The 21,910-nt window shown below is 46.2% G+C and overlaps 1 protein-coding gene across 2 annotated transcripts in view; it reads left to right on the top strand.

Moving 5' to 3' along the window:
* GNPNAT1 (glucosamine-phosphate N-acetyltransferase 1) overlaps window positions 1-8,373 on the top strand; it is a 56,659-nt gene extending 48,286 nt beyond the window's left edge. Inside the window, exons 4-6 of one of the 2 annotated variants that reach the window (XM_068115017.2) lie at window positions 7,521-7,648; window positions 7,875-7,936; window positions 8,063-8,373. In XM_068115017.2, coding sequence (XP_067971118.2) covers window positions 7,521-7,648; window positions 7,875-7,936; window positions 8,063-8,210 — 338 coding nt within the window. In that variant the 3' untranslated portion in view covers window positions 8,211-8,373. Of the gene's footprint in view, window positions 1-7,520; window positions 7,662-7,874; window positions 7,937-8,062 lie in introns of both variants that reach the window. The other variant, XM_078779403.1, reaches the window with a different exon arrangement.
* Window positions 8,374-21,910: the final 13,537 nt, after the last annotated feature.

Below are 21,910 nucleotides of genomic sequence, written 5' to 3'. Positions count from 1 at the left end.
CTGCCATCAATCCCTGTGTAAGTCAGCCTTGTTCCGTTTGTCTGTGGTCTGTCTGGGATAAGATAAGATTGTATTTAAGTGCCTATCTCTTCTGTGCCTTTACCTCACTACCTTGTAAGCTACCCCTTTTCTCCACCACTGTAATTATATCCTCCTCCGGAGGTCTTGAGAACTGTACCCCTTGCGTCGTTTCATCTATCCCAGTCGTTGTGTCCTTTCCATCATTGATTTAGCATAGCGCGATTTGGTCAACGTCTGGGTGGAATCGGGGTCTAGTCGGGGAATAACTGTTAGGTCGCGGTAATACACCACCGCTCGGTCGAAATAACATCTAACCGCGATCTGTAACAATTGGTGTCGAGGAGTGAGATTCGAGGCCCGAACCAAATTTTTTTAAAAAACATCTAGGAAAAAATTTGGTCAAAATTATAAAGACACCGAAATTTGATTTTGTTTTACAAAAAAACCGAATTTTGAAAGTCGCGCTATGGCAGATCAAGACGGCTGGGTTCCGGTAGAGGAGAGTGAGGCAGGGTCGATCCAGGACCAAATTGAGGGACATGAGGAGAGCGAAGCAGTGAGGGCAGCAGGTTCGCAAGATGGCGCTCTCGCGCACGAGGTTGCGGGCGCGCAAAATGGCGCCTCGCACATGGCTACGGCGGCCGCACCCGCTGCACAAGTGGGAGGGATGGCCCAAATGCAGGCCCTCATGGAGCAATTTATGGTACAAATGCAGGCGTCCCTCAACCTGCAGAAGGACGAGATGAGGGCTAATAGTCAGCAATTGGGGAACCAGATGGATGCTCAGAGTGAGCAATTAAGAGACGGGTTAAACAATATGGGAAATAAATTTGAGGGATTAGACAATGGGATAGAAGGGATGAAACATGGGTTAACGGGGGTGGAAAATAGAATGGCTGCCCAGGAGAATCAGATAGAGGGAGTGAAAAATGGGTTAGAGGGGTTAGAAAACAGTATGGAAGGCAAATTGAGGGACCAAGCGGAAAGGGAAGTTAAAAAAATGGGGCAGCAGATAGAGGGGGTCAGAATGGGGGTAGAAACTAAATTGGATGCTCACAGGGAGGAAATGGAGCAGATGAGGGTGGCATCTGGGCAGGAGATGCAAGTGATGGGAGAGGAGATCAGAAGAGGTGTGAGTGAGGAGGTCGGAGGAGTGCACGAGGAGGTGAGGCACTGTAAGGAGCGCATGGAGAAGGAGGTGAGAAAGGGGACTGTAAAATTGCAAGGTGGTATAGAGGAGTTGACGCTGGGAGTAGAACAACTGACAGTGGGACAAAAGGAGTTGGGGGACCAGGTAAAGAAGAACACAGCGGTAATAGAGGGTTTAAAATCGACACAGAAGGAGATGAAAAAGGACGTAGGGGTAATTAAAAAAGAGTGTCAGACGGTACATGAGGACCTGACGAGGAAAATGAACAAGGTGGTAGAGGTGATGGAGGTTAAAGAGCGGGAGGTGCGGGAGCACATAGAAAAAAATAAGGTGGAGTTAGAGGAAGAACTTAAGGGGGCGCACGAGGAGATGAAGGAGGTGAAGCAGAAATTAGAAGAAGTGGAAGAAGGGGTGAGCGAAATTAAGAAGCGACGGAGAGAGGATAAGAAAGAGATAAAGGAGGAAGTAAAAGAATTGGTCCAAAGTCTGTGTTCGGATCGTGATGATGTGCTCATTAACCGGATGAGGGATTCGCAGGTGATGGAGGAGAAGCGAAGAGAAAGAGGACCCGGTGTAAGTGGTGACCAATATGGTCGTGCGTATGATGCGCCAGGTGATTTAATAAGCTTGGGGGTCGAGATGGACCCGGATGTTCGTGAGAGGCCAAGAGTGAGGTGTATGGCTGGTCCGGAGGGTATGGAACGAGGGTGCTAGCGAGAGGGTCCGGTGATGGGAGAGGTGCGAGGTGTGAGTGAGCAAGGTTGTGGTGGTATGGAATGGGTAGCGGGTTGCGGAAGTGTGACCCATGCATCGACACCAACAGGGGTAGTTTTTAGAGGGACAGGGGAGGCACGGGAGCCCCTTGGGGGTAATGTACTGTGGGGGCCCGGCCGGTTCGGCCCCGCGCTGACCCCGCAAGGGGCGACGCACGGGGTCCGGCAGGCGGGCAACGACTCACATACGAGGTGGTCCCACAAGGTCCCACTCGCGCCGTATGACGGTGGGTAAGGGTGGCATCCCTGCCACCCTTCCCATGATATGGGGGCAAATGCGCTATAGATTATGGGGTGTATGGCAGTGAAAACTAGCCCGGGTGGGTTAGGATATTGTGTGTAGGGATCTAGCGAAGATGACATTAGGTAACGTTAAGGTTAGTTAGTGACAAGGATACCTGTAGAGGGGACGCAGGTAGATTAGAGTGGATGATAATGACGAGGGAGCGCAATAGCTTAAAGGGACGACTGGGAAGCGCAAGTTTCAGAGGGGAGTAGTTAGATGAGATGATGCTGTGTGAGAACTGGACAGGTGTGTGGAGCAGTGTATGAGTAGTGAGTGTTGTGGATCAGCGCGAATGCGCTTGGGGGAGAGAAGGGTGCAGGCGGCACCAAGTATGAGAGCACAGGTGTGCAAGTGCAGGTGTGTGGAATATATGGAGCAGAGAATGAGTGGTGTGGAGAGAGTTGGAGTAAGTGGTACGGAGTGGTGTGCATGGTGCGAAGGTGTGGATGGGGGAAGAGTGGACCCCTTTTCACGAGTACCCGGGGAGGGTAGTTTAAAGAATAGTTGGAAGGTATAGGTAAATTGTGGTTGGATATTGGCATTTGTGGTGCGGTTGCAGGATGGTATTGTGGATGGGTGCATTGGTGTGGTGAAATTGGCTGGTCGTGTGGCCTGTTAGTATGAGTGTGAATGGTTTGGCACTCCGCCACTGTTAGATGTCGGCCAGGTGAGGCCGCAGGTGGGCTCTGGGAGCCGTTAGTGTCAGTGGGTGCCTGAGGATCCCGGGTGTGGATCGGGCAGCCCGTGCCAGAGAGGGCACTGAGGGGGTGAGAGTGCGAGAGGGCCTTCCCCAGTTAGTTAGGTTAGGGTGAGGAGCAGGTGAGCTCGGTAGGCAACAACAGTGGTGGAGGTGTGCAGGTGGGCGGACCAGCTGGGAGCGTCACACGACCCAGCCACCGAAATTGTGCGGGGGCACCGAGTGATGAATCGGGGGAGTGAGACCCCAACTTGAGAAGCACCACAGTTTGGTCAATGGGAATTGGTTTTTAGAACCCATAGTGTAAGTTGGCCAATGGATTGGCAGGGAAAGACCCCGGGTAATGTAAAGTTGTTAAAGTCATTTAGGAAATAGTTAGGATTGATGAACCTGTCGCACCATACGCAGCCACTTACCTGAGATGATGATGTCTCCACACCTGTGTTCCTTTGTTCTGTGTTGCAGGAAGGGAGAATTGCTGTGTGGATTTGTGAGACGCATCACGACGTGGATGAGACATTGGGGTGATTCCATCTCTCCCTCCTTGGGAGGGACTGATGATGAATTGGTGATGGCAAATTTTGATGTTGAGTTGGAGATGGCAAATTTTGATGAGAGTTGGAAATGGCAAATTTGATTGGTTAGGAGGGAGAGAAGACGAATTTGGTTTATGGGAGGAACGGGGAAGACAGTAGGGACGTTTGTTGATGTGTAAAGTAGATGTTTATGGGTAGTGTTGTGTTTTGTGGATACAGTAAGGGGTAAGGGAGGGGCAATGTAGGTTACCTGGTGGGGGGGGGGGGGCGTACGGTAGGAACGTACCTGTCTCACCTGGTTCCCATGTGCCCCCAGTGTGCATTACCTAGTATTGCGTGCACTTTTGCGCCCTTACCACCTTACTCACTTGTCTTCTTTTGTCTCCCACCTCCAAGGATCTGGCTTTGGGGCAGAGAGAGAGGAGAGAGAGGTGCTGGCTCTGCAGTTGTGGGCCTGTACTTCCGCTGCTTGCTGCCTGGATCGATACACCATATGGACCGCAGTTCTTTTGCGGGCAAGCACCACCCGTTGATGGACCTGGGTCAACGTGGCACCTATGCCATACAGGTGAACCACTTTTAGTTGGCCCCCCTGACGGCCACAATTTAGAAATGGACGCGGTTGGCGCCTTTCTTTATTTCTAAAGAAGCCAGAAGGCCAAGTGCACTCCATGAAGGCAAGACCAGCAGCAGAACATCGGCCGGCTGCGACACCACCGGTGACCATGGACACTTGATTGTGCATTTATTATTGAACACTTTATTGGTGCACCGGATGGTGCTGACTGTGCATAATGGGGTGGTGCTTTTGGTGCTTGGACGGGGTGCTCTGCACATTATTAAAGGCCGTAGGGCCACAGGGCACTTGTGGGTTGGTGTATCGATGCTGGCATGCGTGCTCTCTCTATGCATAACATCTGCATGTGTTCCTCAAAGAACAGGTCCTGGATCGTAGTGTAAATATCAGTCTTGTATAAATGATGCTCCCTACCGGCTGTATGTTTAGTTGGAGGATGCTTTCCGCGATTCGGTTATCCTGTGGGTGTGTTTCTGTTAGGAGAAGGGTGCAACGTCGCAGGGGGACATATTTACTCATTTGTGAACATCTGTAAAACTGTCGCACTCAGGGTTGAGTTAATAGTAGAGGGAACTACATCTGAGTGCCACACTAAAGTAGGTAAAAATTTATCGGGTCGGGACGCCCCGAGGTAGAGAAGGGTGCAATGTTGCGGATATGGGATTTGCATCCATCCATATCCGCTTGTAAATATTCACCTATTTCCTCAATACTTCCCAACTATCCCCAATCCCCCATTCCCTAGTCCCATTTTCTGTAAACAACACTCTGTAGACCCGACCTCCCCCTATTTCCCCCATTAAATGTCGTGCCCAGGTTCACCGCATCTCATGTAAGACAACTATAGGACATCTTGCTAGTTATTCTTAGTCTATGTCAGTTAAGGACTCGTTTCCATTAATTCTGACCCTTCGTTGCACCAGAATGTGATTGTATGGCACCGTTAGGAAGTTTAGGACCTCCCAATACCTCCCCGCAGCTCTTCCTCACGGTTCAGCAACAACTACAACAGCAACGGCGGCGGCGTGCACAGGGAGTGCGCGTCCTCACTCCGGCTTGGTTGGTAGGGGGTGTTGGGAGGGCATGAGGCCTTCCCAGCGAGCCGCCATCGAACATGTGCTCGACGGGGTTACCAAATAGGGGCTCCCTGTCAGCTCCTCGTCAAGGGCGGAGCCCGGTAACCCCCGCACCCAATGGAAGCGGCGGACCGGTCCCATCTGGGGCGGAGCCAACCAGCCGAGGGTGTGTCACTCCCCGCTGAGCATGCGCAGGAAGAGGGAGGTGACGTCAGATGCGCGCTGAGCTTGGAGAAAGAAAGACGCCACCTCCGAGCGCTGTGAGGCCTCCCTGCATCTCTTGGACCGTGCTTGATCCTGTCCCCGAGCCAAGGTGCACCTTGTGCTATCGAACTACCTGTCCTTCCCTGCCATCAATCCCTGTGTAAGTCAGCCTTGTTCCGTTTGTCTGTGGTCTGTCTGGGCTAAGATAAGATTGTATTTAAGTGCCTATCTCTTCTGTGCCTTTACCTCACTACCTTGTAAGCTACCCCTTTTCTCCACCACTGTAATTATATCCTCCTCCGGAGGTCTTGAGAACTGTACCCCTTGCGTCGTTTCATCTATCCCAGTCGTTGTGTCCTTTCCATCATTGATTTAGCATAGCGCGATTTGGTCAACGTCTGGGTGGAATCGGGGTCTAGTCGGGGAATAACTGTTAGGTCGCGGTAATACACCACCGCTCGGTCGAAATAACATCTAACCGCGATCTGTAACAATATGTTCCCCATGAAGTTGCTGTTTTCGCAGAATTGAGCAACGCAACATGTAGGAATCCTTTGAAATCGATTATATAACAATAGATAACTAGAAAGCTTCCCAAAATGCAATGCGTGTACGTATCCGCTTTGCAAACTAAACTTTACAAAAAATAAATAAATAAAAACAGCTAAAAATTATTTATTTATTTATTTATTTGTGTTCTCCTTATTTTCACAATAATGGTTTGTTTACCTCCACCACCGAAGGTAGATGGAGGTTGTGTTTTCACCCCTGTCTGTCTTTTTTTTTGTGAACAGGATATCTAACAAAAAATTGTGGACGGATTCGGACAAAATTTGGTGTGGAGGTTGGGTGTGCGACGAGGACGAATTGATTCGATTTCGGTGAAGATCCGGATCCGGGTCTGAATGTGAGAATTTAAATGATTCTTCACCATTGAGAGATAAAAAGAAACGATATATAGCACGATATCTCAAAAAGTTGTCTGAATTTGGACAGAAATTGGTGGACAGGTTTGGTGTGTGACAAGGAAGAACTGATTCCGTTTTGCTGAAGATATGAATCCGGATCTGGATCAGAGAATTTTTTCGTGATTCTTCAACATTGAGTAAAAGGGGAGGGTGGAAATTCCTTGTTAGGAAATGCCATCCGGATCTGGATCTTCACCACCAACATCGAATCATATTCGTCCTCGTCACATAGCAGACCTGTCCACCAGGTTTCGTCCGAATCTGCCCATATTTTTTAAGCTGTGAAGCCGCTTCACTATTTCGCTATGTCCTTCCATCCGTCTGACAATAATGAAGAAGAAGAACCTTTCTAACCCACCGTGTTTCAATCTAAAGGGTTCTAAAGTGTAATTCTAGAGGGTTCTAAAGGGTAGTTCTAATGGGTTCTAAAGGATAATTCTAAAGGGTTCTTATGGGTAAATGGTAATGGGTTCGAAAGGATAATTCTAAAGGGTTATAATGGGTAAATGGTAATAGGTTCTAAAGGATTATTCTAAAGGGTTCTAATGGATAAATGGTAATAGGTTCTAAAGGGTAATTTGAAAGGGTTCTAATGAGTAAATGGTAATGGGTTCTAAAGGGTAATTCTAAAGGGTTCTAATGCGTAAATGGTAATGGGTTCTAAAGGGTGATTCTAAAGGGTAATTCTAAAGGGTTCTAATGGGTAAATGGTATTGGGTTCTAAAGGGTAATTTCTAAAGGGTTCTAAAGTTGTAAACATCTAGATGTCTTGTAACTTGCATGGATTGCACACGCACTGCCAAATTGCTCCACTTACTTCGGACACTGGTGCGATTTCTATTTCAGATATCCTGCTGTATGTCGTTTTTGGCCCGAACTCTCATTGTTGAAGAACCAATTTATAAATTCTAGTATCCGGATCCAGATCTTCACTAAAATCTAATCAATTCGTCCTTATCACACACCCAAAATGTCCACCAAATTTTGGCTGAATCCGTCTACAACTTTTCGCGACATCCTGCTCGCAGACAGACAGACAGACAGACAGACAGACGGACACGGGTGAAAACATATGACTTTGTGAAATCGGGATTTGCCCTTTGTTTTTAACTTTCTCCCTTTCAGTTTGAATTGTTCGTTTGTCCTGTAGTCGTTCCTCATGCAGTTGTTGTTTGTTTGTTTGTTTCCTTTTCTTACTCAAGTTCAGAAGAATCTATTTTGAATGATTGCAGACAGGTTTGAGGAAATGAAACGGTTGGGGAACCACTACGTGGTTGTTGTAGAAGACACGGATAATGGGAGTGTGGTGGCCACTGCATTGCTGATACTTGAGCGGAAGTTTATTCACGCCTGCACAACGGTGAGAATATCCGGTACGGGGATCCTTGTTCTTTTGGGGGAATAATATGAGTTTTTTTCATAGACATTCTGTACCAAGCTCATGATTCGCTACTTATAAACGTTGGGGGTGAATCCTTGCATTTCCAACTCCTGCATGTCCATACCTCCTGTGTGTGTTGGCAATAATTGTCCATAGACTATTTTGAACTATCATCTGACTCGGTGTGCGTGCATGCTTTGCCCAGCGTGGTCGAGTCGAGGACGTGGTGGTGTGCAGCTCAGTACGTGGCAAGGGACTGGGCAAATTGTAAGTTTCCGATACCTTAGGATTTGGCTGGTAAATCTGCACACACCTTGCTTTGAAAGAGCAAAGGATGCCGGTGCTAGACCAGGCCAGGTTTTCCACTCTCCTTCCTGTTCTCTTCTTTTTCAGGCTTGTCTCAACGCTCACCCTCCTAGCAGAGAGACTGGGATGTTACAAAGTTACCCTCGAATGCAAACCTGCGATCTCGTCTTTCTACGAGAGGTTGGGCTACACCGTATCCGAGGAATTGTACATGCAGCGTAGATTCGGCCATTGACGTCCATGGCGGCACCTCTCTGCCCCCTTTATCTGTCGTTTCTGTTTCCTCGAAGCAAAAGCCACCAGTTTCTGTTTTTAGTATCTCGGTTGCTTTGAAGGAAATCTCATGAATGAGATTATAATGGGGATTGTGGGGCGAATTAAACTGTGTGCTCTCAAAATGGTCTTCAAAGCAAGAGCAAGGGGCTCGGTTGTTGCTTTAGATGTAAAATCCTACAGCCGGATTTCATTTTTGGGACATTGTCTGGTTTTTTGGGGGATTTTATTTTCTGTTTTTCCTTTTTCCCAAATATCTAAGTTTCAGTTCTGATGCGGCTGTTGCTTTTAAAGCACACCCGTAGCTTAACAAATAGCAATCGAGTAAATGGTGGCGGAGCGGAAGAGGGAATGTGCATCGGGGATTCTGGGAAGCAAAATGGCTGAGTCGGTTCTGCATCCCAGTTGTAAGGATGCTGTATTCTGATACCGACAATGCCAACGACATGTGTGAGCAGCACTTTTGGATGTAGACCAAGACTAAACCATTCTTACCGAGGATTAAATGGACAGGACGTTGATCGAGGTAGGCCAACCGCCGTGGGAAGCAAGAAGTTGACGTTTCGGGCGTTAACGCTTCATCGGAGCGAAAACCTTCAACATCAGCTTCTCCTCGCTTCCCACGGCGGATGGCAACGTCCTGTTGATTTCGTCCATCGATCCGACGCAGGTCGACACTAACCTTCACCAGCAACACTAGCTCTTAATTGTATTCTTACCGACTCTGTGCAGTGGAGCAGGAGCACAACTTGAATAACCTTGTGGACGTCCATGGAATATTATTTGAATTCGCTTTTTGAATGAACCGTAAGATTTATTTTTAAAATCTACCTCAAACTTGCAAATGTAAGAGATTTACAGCAGGTAAAATGTAATAGCAGGTAAAAAATAATCCTCTTCCAGAGCTTCCGTTTCCGGTCTTGCTGGCGAGGGTTCGTTTATTCTCAGCTCTCCATGCTATCCATCGAAATCGAAGTTAAGTAATTGTTCCCATTTGTATTTTCGTTATAACTATTTATTTTATGGTGTATATATTGTCTCCCGACGAAGATTTTCGGTGCAAATCTTTCATACCTGTATTGAAAATCGTGTTAATTCGGGTCGTGTTTTGAGGCCTTGTAGTTGTACAGTACTGTACAACCTTGAGGCTTTGTTTTTCTCTCAGCGGTCCGTGTTTTTGTGATCCAATAACTTTCGTTCTCTGTTTTCCCAATCTTTTCACCCCATAGCCCTCTTCCTTGTGTAAATCACAACTCAAAAAAATCCAAAAAAAAAACATTTCCTTCTCTGTTCTCATTCGTTTATTCATTCTTATTCGTTCGTTCGTTCGTTCTTCGACCACGTGTTTCTCCCCCATTTCCCCAGATAGATTGTCAAATTTCAACTCGTTATTTTATCATCCATGCGTTATTGTTTTGATTATAGTTACTTTTGGTTTGAATTTCCTGTAACTTGTAATTATTTAATCGTGTTCTGCTCCTCGTGTGCGGCCTTGTAGTTGTACCCCCGTCGGTGTTTGTTATCTTAATCGTGTTTTGCTTGGCTCTTAGTTTTTCCCTTCTACCCCGAACATAATACTCTGTCTAACGTTCTAAATCCCCACCTCCCCCCCCCCACCCCCAAAAACCACACAAAAAAAAAAAAACCAAAAACATTTATTTTCCTTTCTCCACGTGTACTGTTGACTCATCCTGTATTTTCTGTCCAGGTGTGCTGTTCGCCCCGCCCCCATTAACTCCTTGCCATCCACCGTTTGCCCTTCACGTGACTCGTGGTGGTCCCTCTCGGCTCTCCCCCCGTTGGTATTTTTGTGCACATAAGATTGTTCACGGTTCTGTTTAAATATTATTTAAATATGTATAACCTTTCCCCTTCAGTGTTTTACTCAGTGGTATTTTACAACACGCTGTTTTTCTTCCTATTTAAAAGGCTTTTCTCAATTTCCTCTCCAACTCATTCCACCTCAAAAAAAAGAAATTCAATATCTTATACGTCTCCCTCACTACATGGTCTAAATTCACATTCATTCCATCCCTCCTCCATCATTCTGAACCGGATTGCTAACTTGAAAATCACAACAAACCCAATTTGTTTTCAATGTTCGTCTTTCATTAATCATCCACTTTCTAAACTCCCCTCTTGCCCCTCCCATCCAAATCCCTCCCCTTGCACCTACGCTCCTAAACTCCCCCCTTGCCCCGCCACTCTTAAACTCCCCCCCTGCCCCTCCACTCCTGAACTCCCCCCTTGCCCTTCCACTCCTGAACTCCCCCCTTGCCCTTCCCCTCCTAAACTCCCCCCTCACTCCTCCCCTTCAAAACTCCCCCCCAACCCCTCCCATTCAAATCTCCCCCCATACCATTCCTCTCCAATTCTCCCTCCTCCCCCCTCCTCCTCAAAGCTGCCTCCTCCCCACTTCGTCTCCCTTCTATCTCATACCTCCACCCCCCCCCAACCTTCTTCTTTCCTCTGCCCCCCTCAAACAACCCCTCACTGTGCCTCATCCCTTCACCTTCAAACCTTTCATCCTCCTCATCCTTCCCTTTCTTGGAACTCTTCTGCAATCGCTGACACACTAACAACTGCTCTCCCTACCTCCCCCTCTCATCCTTCATCTTACCCTACTCCTCCCCTCCCCTGCCCAACACTGTTGCAGAAGTTCCCACAAATGTGTTGCACTTGTAGGTTGCTTTGCTTTCACCCTTCTGTCCAATTCATCCCAAACCAGCTCGATGGGGTTTAAGTCTGGAGACTGTGCTGGCCATTCCATGATTTGAAGCCTACCGTCTTGTTCTAAAAGGTAGTTTTCACATAGCCTGGAGGTGTGTTTAGGGTCATTATCTTGCTGTAGGATGAACCCGTGACCAACTAGGCGTATACCAGAGGGTATTGCATGGCGCTGCAAAATGCTGTGGTAGCCCTTCTGGTTCAGGGTGCCAGTCACTCTGTGCAAGTCGCCGACTCTGGATGCAGCAAAAGAGCCCCAGACCATCACGCTTCCTCCTCCATGTTTGACAGTTGGTGTCACACACTGAGGAACCATCCTTTCGCCTACTCGACGGTGTACAAAAACCCCGCGTGATGAACCAAAGATTTCAAATTTTGATTCATCGGTCCATAAGACCTTCTTCCAGTCTTCAGTAGTCCACTGGCGGTGCTCCATGACCCAAGCAAGCCTCTTTTTCTTATTTTGCCATCTTCGTAATGGCTTTCTTACTGCCACTCGACCTGTCAAACCTGCAGCACGAAGTCTTCTCTTCACAGTTGAAACTGCAACTTGCTTACTTCGACCAGTGTTAAGCTGTGCTTGAAGCTGTTTTCCTGTGAGCCGCCTATCACGCAAGCTGTTGACTCTCAGAAACTTGTCTTCAGATTCTGTTGTGGCTTTGGGTCTGCCAGATGTCTTCCTGTCAGAGTTTCCTCCAGTTTCCAATATACTACTTCCTGCAGTGCAATATTGTCCAAATAATGCTTCAGAGGGTGTAATAACAGTCTGTTCCAATACTGCTTTTATACAGACAGGGGGTTTGTAATCAAGTAATCAGCAGAGGTTGGGACACCTGTAGGAATTGTTTGCATCAACTTTCAAGGCTTAATTTACTTACATTGCTGCAGAACAGCTGTAAGTTGTTAACCCATTACTTGTTCCTTGAAGAAGGCCTTTTTTTTTTACAATATAACTGCAATTTACATTATTTTCCTGTTTTTGCTAACCTAAACTTTTTTTAAACCTCGAGCAGTTTACTGCTTACCTGTGTACCATTTCAGGTTATTCACTGGACTTGAATTGCTTGAATTGCTTAAATTTCAATAAAAACTGGAAAAATTGAGGTGTTCTAAAACATTTGACCAGTAGTGTATGTAGGCCTTGAACAGGTATGGATGACCTAGATGGTGGTGTACTACCAACAGGAAGGCAGTTGGAATTGGGAAGAGTGGAATTGAACAGACGGAGGAAGGAGGTTCTGTAAATGCAAGGGGAGTCAGAGCGGAGAGGAGCAGTGAGCTTGGATTTTTGGGAGTTTCATATCGACATGAATTGAGCCGTGATCTCTGTAGATCTAAGCAAAAGCAAACACCTTTTGCCTTGGATGAGACCAAGCAGGTAGAGATAACCTTTCAGAGCAGCAGTAACTGTCGTCAGGAACTTGCATTTGCTACATAGCAGTTTGTTTCAAACATACTCCCCAGGAAATTGATACAGTTGCTTTTAGTATAAAAATTTTGTTTTTTTAAAGTTTATGGACATTAAAAAACAAGAATGACCAGAGTGTGGTCACAACCTACAGCACAAAAAAAAAAAATTCCCTCCTCTGTCAGGCCTGTATCCGTCCATCTGGACCCAACTGGGTCTTCTGGAAGGTAGCAAAGCCCCTATAATGCAAGATCACACACCTCGAAGATATTACGTAACACCTGAAGACGTCTAATGCAACAAACCCGGTCTGTGTATAATCAGCAGAGGCCTTTGGGCCTGATGCCTTAGGCCGGCCAGAAAACCAAGATGGTAGCCATATTATTTCTTCTGGGTGCCATGGTGGGTGGAGTCAAGCGACAAATGTCGGTGGGGTCCGGCAGTTGTCAGACCAATGGGTGCACATTTCAAAAATCGAGCCCCAACAAGAACCACAACAACCACACGGAGCTCTTGTAGACACACATCACAGGTAAAAAGCATTAGTTGGTGGACATTAACACAAAGTACTATTCTTTAATGGCTCCAACTATTCCCAACCTCGTGGATTGGCTGGTTAATGCTTTTTGCCCTAATCTTTCATGAACCCACTGGTCACGCCTGATATTTGCCTGGCAGGAATTTTTAATTTATTCAGAGTTCCGGCGATGACCCACATACTCTTCAAGAAAGTCACCGTGGGATCTTTAACTTGGACCAACATCCATTGCAGGCAAACTTTACATTGAATCGCCCTGCATGTGAAACACCAAGATGATAGTTTACAGTTGGATCGAGATTCAAACCCAGGTTAGACAACTGTAAGATATGTTGCCAACCTTTACTTTAACATCAATTACGAGTACAAGAACATTGGTATACAATGGACAAACACATGGTGTATGGGATTTGAAACTGCGTTCCCAATGTCACGATGACCAGGGGTTACATGTGCAGTGCCTTCAGAAAGTATTCACACCCCACATGTGCTGTGCCTTCAGAAAGTAATCACACCCCTTGACTTTTTCACATTTTGTTGTGTTCCAGCCTGAATATGAAATGGATTAAATTGAGATTTCTTTCACTAATCTACACATAATACCCCATAAAGTCAAAGTGGAATTTTTTTTTAGGAATGTTTACAAAATAATTCACAATGAAATAAAGAAATATCTAACTTACGTAAGTATTCAACCCCCTGAGTCAATACTTTGTAGAAGTGCCTTTGGCAGCAATTACAGCTTTGAGTCTTCCTGGGTGTGTCTGCATCAGCTTTGCACATCTTGATTAGGGGAGCTTCTCCCATTCTTCCTTGAAGATTTGCTAATGCGATCTCGCGAGATCTTGGAGACGGCGGCAGGGATTTTCGAAGCTCCACACGGTCTCCACGTTTTTCGAAGTTAAGTCTGTTCACAATTGTATTTTGTCGAAACTGTATTTATCTTTCGGTGTGTGAAGTTATTGTGTGCAACTTTGGTTGTTTCTCGGTGTTTATCTTTCATAAATTGATCGTCTGTTTGCCCTGTCGCGAGCAAGGCCTTTGCCGCGTCGCGAACGATTTGAAATCGAAGTTAAGTGATTGTTCCCATTTGTATTTTCGTTAAAACTGTATTTATTTATGGTGTTGTACGTATATTGTGTCCCGACGAAGATTTTTCGGTGCAAATCTTTCATACCTGTATTGAAAATCGTGTTAATTCGTGTCGTGTCTTGAGGCCTTGTACAGTGTGCACTGTACAACCTTGAGGCTTTGTTTTTCTCAGCGGTCCGTCGTTTGTGATCCAATAACTTTCGTTCTCTGTATTCCCAGGCTTTTCACCCATAGCCTACTTCCTTGTGTAAATCTCAACTCAAAAAAAAACAAAACAAACAAAAAAAACATTTCCTTCTCTGTTCTCATTCGTTTATTCATTCTTATTCGTTCGTTCGTTCTTCGACCACGTGTTTCTCCCCCATTTCCCCAGATAGTTTTCACTCATTAACCATCAATGTTTACACTTTCCCCTCAAGTTATGTATTCCGTCATATTTTATAACACCTTTTTCTTCTTCTTCTTTAAAAGGCTGCTTTCGACTTGCTCACCAAATCAATTCATCCCAAAAAAAATATCCATCTCCTATAGTGCCTTTTTTCTACATTCCCTAAACTCTCCTGCACTCCATCCTCCATCCAGCGTCCTTAAACGTATTTTTAACTCGAAGGTCACAAGAAACTCATTTTGCAATAAATGTTCGTTTCCCATAAATCGTACACTTTCAAAAATCCAATCTCACCCCTCCCCTCCAAATCTTCCCCATAACCCCTCCCCTCCAAATCTTCCCCATCACCCCTCCCCTCCAAATCTTCCCCATCACCCATCCCTTTCAAATCTCCCCCCTTGCCCCCTCCCTCCTAAACTACCCCCTCACCCCTCCCCGCCAAGACGCCCCCTCGCCCTCCCAGACTCCTGCCTCACCCCTCCCCTCCAAATCTCCCCCATATCCCATCCCTTTCAAATCCCTCCCCTTGTCCCTTCCCTCCCAAACTCCCCCCTCCCCTTCAAATCTCCCCACCCTCATTGCTTCTCAATTTCCCCCCTCACTCCCCCTCCTCAAAGCGTCCTCCCCGCTTCTTCCCCCTTCAAACTCTCACCTCCATCTCCCCCAACCTTCTGCCTCGCTCTTCCCCCTCCTCAAATAACACCTCATTGTGGCTCACCCAATCACCATCAAACCTTTTGTCCGCCCCATCCTTCCCTTTCTCCGAGCTATTCTGAAATCTCTGACACACCTTCAACAGCTCTCCCTACCTCTTCCACCTCCTCCACATCTTACCCTACCCCTCCTCCCCCCTGTTCTGTATCTGATGCTCCCCCTGCCTCTTCATTAACGGTATGGACCTCAAACATCCGGGGCCTTCGTTCAAACTTAACTGATCTCTCCATACAGGTTGCTTCTGTCAAACCAGACGTGATCTGCTTAACAGAAACTTTCCTCCTTTATGATGTCTCTGATTCCATAGTATCTCTCCCGGGCTACTCCCTCCTCCGGTATGATAGACTTGAGCCTCGTCCTGGAGGCGGGGTTGCTATCTTTATCAAAAACTCTCTTCCTCACTCGCCCTGCACTGCACTCTCTCCACCTCACCCCCAGGAATACCTCTGGCTACGGCTTCCCCTTCGCTCCCACCTCTTGTTCATATGTGTGTTGTACCGTCCACCAAACAGTGATGACTCCATCTACATCTCGCTGTCTGATGATATGGACCAACTTCTATCTACTCATCCCAACTCTCTCTTCCTCATATGTGGTGATTTCAACTGTCATCATGCCAGTTGGCTGGGTGTGGGTACCTCTCTCACCAGCCATGGCTCCTCAGCAAAAGACTTCTGCGACTCACTGGGACTGACACAATCTGTCAATTTCCCGACCCGGATCTCAGTCAACGGAACATCTTCTCTTCTGGACTTGGTTATGACTAACTTCCCTGAAAATGTCTGCTGCTCTTCTTCTGCTCCGATCGGATCATCTGATCATGTCCTTGTTAAAGTGGACATCTCTCTGACCATCCTCAGGGAGCCTGCTCAGCGTCGACGAGTCTGGCATTTCACTCAGGCCAACTGGCACGGTCTTCAAGCAGCCATCAATCATCTGGACTGGTCTCCCATCTCTACCACCTCTGACATCAACTCATCCTGGGAATTCTTCCAAAGTAAATTGCTCTCTCTCATGCACAGATTTATCCCATCTCGTCTTCAGTTGTCATACCCTTCCTCCCGTCCATGGTACACGGAATCTTGTGGTGAGGCTGTTGCCCAGAAACAACTTGCCTTCGTCTCCTGGAAAGCAAATCCAACGGAAGGAAATCTCATTTCCTTTCACAAAGCCCGAAACAAGTGTGTGTCCACCCTCAGGAGAGCCAGGAAACAATATCTCTCTGTTCTCAAGACCGAACTCTCTTATCTGTCTCCCTCTTCCAAATCCTGGTGGCGACTGGTCAAATCCGTTTCTGGTGTTTGTTCCCCCTCCATCCCCTCCCTTACCTCAAACGGCTACACAGCTGACTCCGCACGTGAAAAAGCTGAATGCCTCAACTCTGTGTTTGCCTCTAAATCTTGTGTCCCAAACCCATCCCTCTCTGTACCCACCATACCCAGTCGTACCCTGCTGCTCCTGGACTCCGTGTCCTTTCCTCCTGACAAGGTGGAAAAGTTTCTGTCAACCCTCGACTCTGATTCTGCAACTGGACCCGACGGCATCAGCCCACGGGTCCTAAAATCCTGCTCTGCTGCTCTATCTCACCCTCTCGCTGTTCTCTTCACCCTCTCTTTTGCTCAAGGTCAACTGCCATCTGCTTGGAAATCAGCCAACATCACCGCTTTGCACAAAAAAGGTGCAAAAACAGATCCTAGCAACTACAGACCAATCAGCCTTCTCCCAATTATCAGCAAAGTCATGGAATCCATCATTGCTTCGGATATGAAATCTTTCCTCTTCTCCAATGGCTTGATCTCTGATCATCAATTTGGTTTCAGACCAGGTCACTCTACTCTGGACATGCTGCTTCTGCTGTCTCAACAATGGATGGAGGTCCTCAATGCCAAACAGGAAATTAGAGCTGTCTCCCTCGACATATCACGTGCCTTCGACACGGTCTGGCACCCCGCTCTGCTCACCAAACTCTCCTCCTTTGGTATCCATGGAAATCTCCACGCATGGCTGGCGGACTTCCTCTCTAGTCGTCGTCAACGTGTGGCCCTGAATGGGTTTCTCTCATCTCCTCTTCCTGTTCAGGCTGGAGTTCCCCAAGGCAGTGTTCTGGGCCCCGTGCTTTTTCTGGTCTTCATCAATGATCTCGCTGACTCTCTCGAAAATCCTCTCTATCTCTTTGCTGATGACTCCACTCTCTGCCGCTCCATTCCTCTTCCCTCAGATCGGCAGTCTGCTGCCTCCTCACTCTCTGAAGACCTGGACAAAATCACAGACTGGTCAAACAAGTGGAACATGTCTTTCAATCCTGACAAATCTCACACTCTTACTATGTCTCTCCGAAAAGATCGACTGGACAACCCTCCCATCTACTTTCTCAACAATCCTCTCCAAGAAGTTCTGTCGCTCAAGATTTTGGGTCTCACTATCTGCCATGATCTTTCTTGGGAAAACCACATTTCCAAGCTGGCCTCCAAAGCCAGTCGCCGACTGGGCATCCTCCGTCGTGCGAAGTCCTTCCTCGGCACACCTGAGCTCCTCACCACATACAAGGCTTTCATCCGCAGCTCAATGGAATACTGTTCTCCCCTATGGGCCGGTGCTCCTGCCTCACACCTAGCTCGGCTTCACGCTGTTGAAACCAAAGCTTTCAGAATTATTGGAATCTCCCGCGATGAAGCTATCTCTGAGGGCCTTTCACTCACTCACCGCAGGCAGGTAGGTGGTCTTTCTGTCTTCTACCGACTCCTCTCCGGCCTTGCACCCCCAGCTCTCTCTGTGCTCTGTCCCCCAAATATTCCTACAGGTCGCACAAGATCTGCCAGCAACCCTCTGATGGTTAAACTGCCGAAATCTCGGCTCTCTGCTCACCTTCACTCTTTCATTCCTCTTTTCTCCCGCCTCTGGAACAAACTCCCTCACTCCCTTCAATCCCACTCCTCCCTCCAGGTCTTTAAAACAGCTGTTCACCACCATCTCTTATCTTCCCCCATCCAAAACCTTGATCTTTTCTACCCCCGCTAATTCACCCCAGATCCACCTTGTTTGAAATTCCAACTTCTTTCCTGGAAGTCCTGGCAGTGTCCATATGTTTTATACCTCTCCCACCACCCCCTTCCCATGCCCCCCCCCCCCCCACCAAAGCCCTCGCCCTCTCTCAGATCTCTCGATGTCTCCATGTCTCTCGGTCCCTGCTCTCAAATGTTGTGTTTGTGTCCTTCCCCCTCTCTCCCCATCTTGTCTACCGCTCCCTATGTTATATGTTTTATGTGTCGGTTTGTCTTTCTGTGTGATTAATGTTCGCTCTTTCACGAGCCTCGATCTTGTATAAAAAAAAAAAAAAAAAAATGCACTATCAAGTTGGATGTGGAGTGTCTGTGAACGTCAATCTTCAAGTGTTTCCACAGATTCTCAATGGGATTGAAGTCTGGGTTTTGCCTGGGCCACTCAAGGACCTTCACGTTCTTGGTCTGAAGCCATTCCAGTTTTGCTTTGGCTGTATGCTTGGGGTCATTAGCCTGTTGGAATGCAAATCTTCGCTGCAGTCTAAAGTCCTTTGCAGTCTGAATTAGGTTCTCCTCAAGGATTTGCCTGTATATGGATCCATTCATTGTTCCCTCTATCCTTACAAGTCTCCCAGTCCCTGCTGCTGAAAATCATCCCCATAGCATGATGCTGCCACAACCATGCTCCACAGTAGGGATGTTGTTAGACGGGTGATGAGCTGTAATCGGTTTCCGCTAGACGTTGCACTTTGCATTCAGGCCAAACAGTACAATGTTTGTCTCATCAGAGCACAGAATATTTTGCCTCATGCTCTGAATCTTTCACGTGCCTTTTTGAAAACTCCATGCGTGCTATCATGTGCGTCTTTCTCAGGAGTGAGGAGTTTCTCAGGAACTCTGTAGTTCTGTCAGAGTGGTTATTGGGTTCGTGGTCACCTTCCTGAACAAGGTCCTTCTTCCCGGTTGTTACTACTGATAAGTTTGGCAAAACATCAAAAGAAGCGAACATTTTATTATTCCCTGTGGTTGTTTGGTGAAATACCCCGCCCAGATCTTCTTCAAACCCAAAGCATTACTAGCTAGACGGCTAACACCCATTATTAGGGCAAATCATTCATATTGTGATACAAGCATGACATTTGGTAGTGATGTTCTTATATGGAGTATCAATACAAATCATAGAACAACATATCTATAAGAGGTAGTTAAAATGTTCCTTTTACCAAGATAAATTGAAAAGTTTTCACAAACTTTTATAGATAATAACTTGTGATTTTTGCAATGACACTCGTACGTCCTAAATTCAATATGAAAAAGTTTATGGCACATTTTAGCAATTTTGGCAGCCATTTTGAAAAAGATGGCCGCCATGTTTAATTTTGAGTTGGATAATCAATTGCACGTAGAGTATCCATATAAGAACATCCCTGCCAAGTTTCATGCTTAAACGTTTTTTTTGCGTTAGCCGCATAGCTATACAGAGAAACTCAGCTGCTGATGAGATTGGCTATAGCTATATGTGCTTCTTGTTACCCTGCGCTCACGAAGCGAAAGGCAGGGTTAAGCATTCGAGCCCGTCCGTACGTACGTGCGTGTCTGCATTTTAAAAATTCATATTCTCAGCAACCGTTGGTCCGATTGACATGAAATTTTCACCATAGGAGGGACTCCTCCTGTAGAATATTTTAGTGATTATGACGTCACAGGTCACGTGGTATGGGCGCCATCTTGGAAAAACCAAAAAACTTTGCACCTCTATATCTCAAAAACCGCTGCACAGAAATAATTGAGACAGGTCTCATTGCAAAGTACTCTCCATGCGGAATAACCTATGTGAATGATGACGTCATAGGTGCCGCCGTCATAATTCGACAAGTAAAAAACTTTATCCCATCAGGATGAAATTTCTTGAGCATCTCTTATAAATTGATGCAGAAATAAAATTATAATGACATCGTAGGTCACGTGGTTCGGACGCCATATTGTTTTGAGTGAAAAACCACTAAAATCCAATTTTCTCCTAAACGACTGAACAGATCGAGGCCAAACTTTGCAGGCAGAATCGCATACCCATGACGAACAAAAAAAGTCAGCGAGAATGACGTCATGCATCACATGGTTTTGGAGTTATGACGTTTTTAAGCATAAAGTTTTTAAACCAAGCTCCTCCCTCATTTGTGATCCTATCGAGGGGAAACTTCACAGATGTGTTCAGCATATTATCAGTCTACTAAAATCACCTTTTGGAATTTGCGATAGGTCACGTGGTTTGGTAGATAAAAAATAATTAAACGAAAATATTTTAAAAATTATAACTCTTGAACCGCTTCATTGATCGATGTGAAACTTTATATTATAGTAGATGTAATGAAGTGTAACATATGTGCAAAATTTCAAGATGATTGGATGTACGGTCTGGAAGCTAGAAGTTGTTATTGCATGAAGAAGAAGAGTCTTCTAGCGTGGGCATGGAATTAATTATCACACTGCACATGATGAGCAGGCAAAGTATGGAGCGACCTCACGGGGTCATTTTGACCTCAAATAAAATTCTGATTTCAGATTTGTTAATCGCTGAGGAATATTAACACACGACCAAAACAGATTTGGCGAAATTCCGACGATTTTTGACGAAAATATAACATTTGTGTCTGCATTTCAGTAAAGTAAAGTGTGTGTCATGTCAGCATTTTAAAACTTTAAACGTGGCTCATTGTAAATAACTCCATATGGGGAATAGGTGCTGTTAACGATGACGTCATTGGTGACATAATTATAACGTCATAATTCGACAGGGATAACACAGTCTGATCAGTTTGAAATGTATTGAGCGTGATCTATGCAACAATTATTTAGAGAATATAAATTTATGATGTCATCGCTCACGTGGTATGGCAGCCATATTGGATAAAAAAAAAAGAAACGTTCAAAAACAGAAGAGTTGGCTCACACCAAGTTGACTACGCAGGGTAAGTATTCTATGAATACCATCTAGTTTTCTTCTTTTTCGTTATGTAGCGAACGAAACACACAGGAACGAAGGGAAAAAAATTCCTAGTAAATCGATTTTCAGGTTTGCAACTATTCCAAGCAAGTAAATGGATGATTTATTCCCACAAACGGTGCCATTTTTTAAAATTAAAGCAAGACAGCAGGATCCCTTTACAATGAAGCATGATGGAAGTGGTCGACTCGGCTCCTTTTACATAATATATAGATTACTTTTGCACAAGACAGCGAATGTTGCAGACACAGCAGTCGGGTTCAAACAGCACTTACCTGGTGGACCTTTGTCTACATGTTAGCATGATTCTTCGTTATCGTTAATATGCAGCACAAGGCTGCGGGGTAGCATCATTGGCTGAGGGCTGTGTCGCTGATGCAGCGCCCTCTGCTGGTTCGGGCAGGAATTTTGTAACTTGCTCATGGTGCCGGCGATGGCTCGCCTACTCTTCGTGAAGGACACTGTGGGATATTTAATGTCGACTGACTAATGCCAGCACAAGGAATGCCTGTTTAACGTCCATCTGAGGGACGACACGCACACGATGATGAATCACCTTGCCTGTGAAACACTATAATGACAGTTTCTAGCTCGGTCGGGATGTGAACCCAGGCTGGACAGCTTAGACCTCCAAGTCTGTGCTTAGACCTCTAAGTCCTCTAAGACAGCTTCGACCTCTAAGTCTGTGCTTAGACCTCCAAGTCCTCTAAGACAGCTTCGACCTCTAAGTCTGTGCTTGGACCTCCAAGTCCTCTAAGACAGCTTCGACCTCTAAGCTAGACAGCTTAGACC

This window comes from Myxine glutinosa, chromosome 5 (assembly GCF_964187855.1).
Source record: "Myxine glutinosa chromosome 5, kmMyxGlut1.1, whole genome shotgun sequence".
Classification (NCBI taxonomy): Eukaryota; Metazoa; Chordata; class Myxini; order Myxiniformes; family Myxinidae; genus Myxine; species Myxine glutinosa.
Note: the sequence above shows the minus strand (reverse complement) of the source record. Positions and strands in the feature narration are given on the sequence as shown.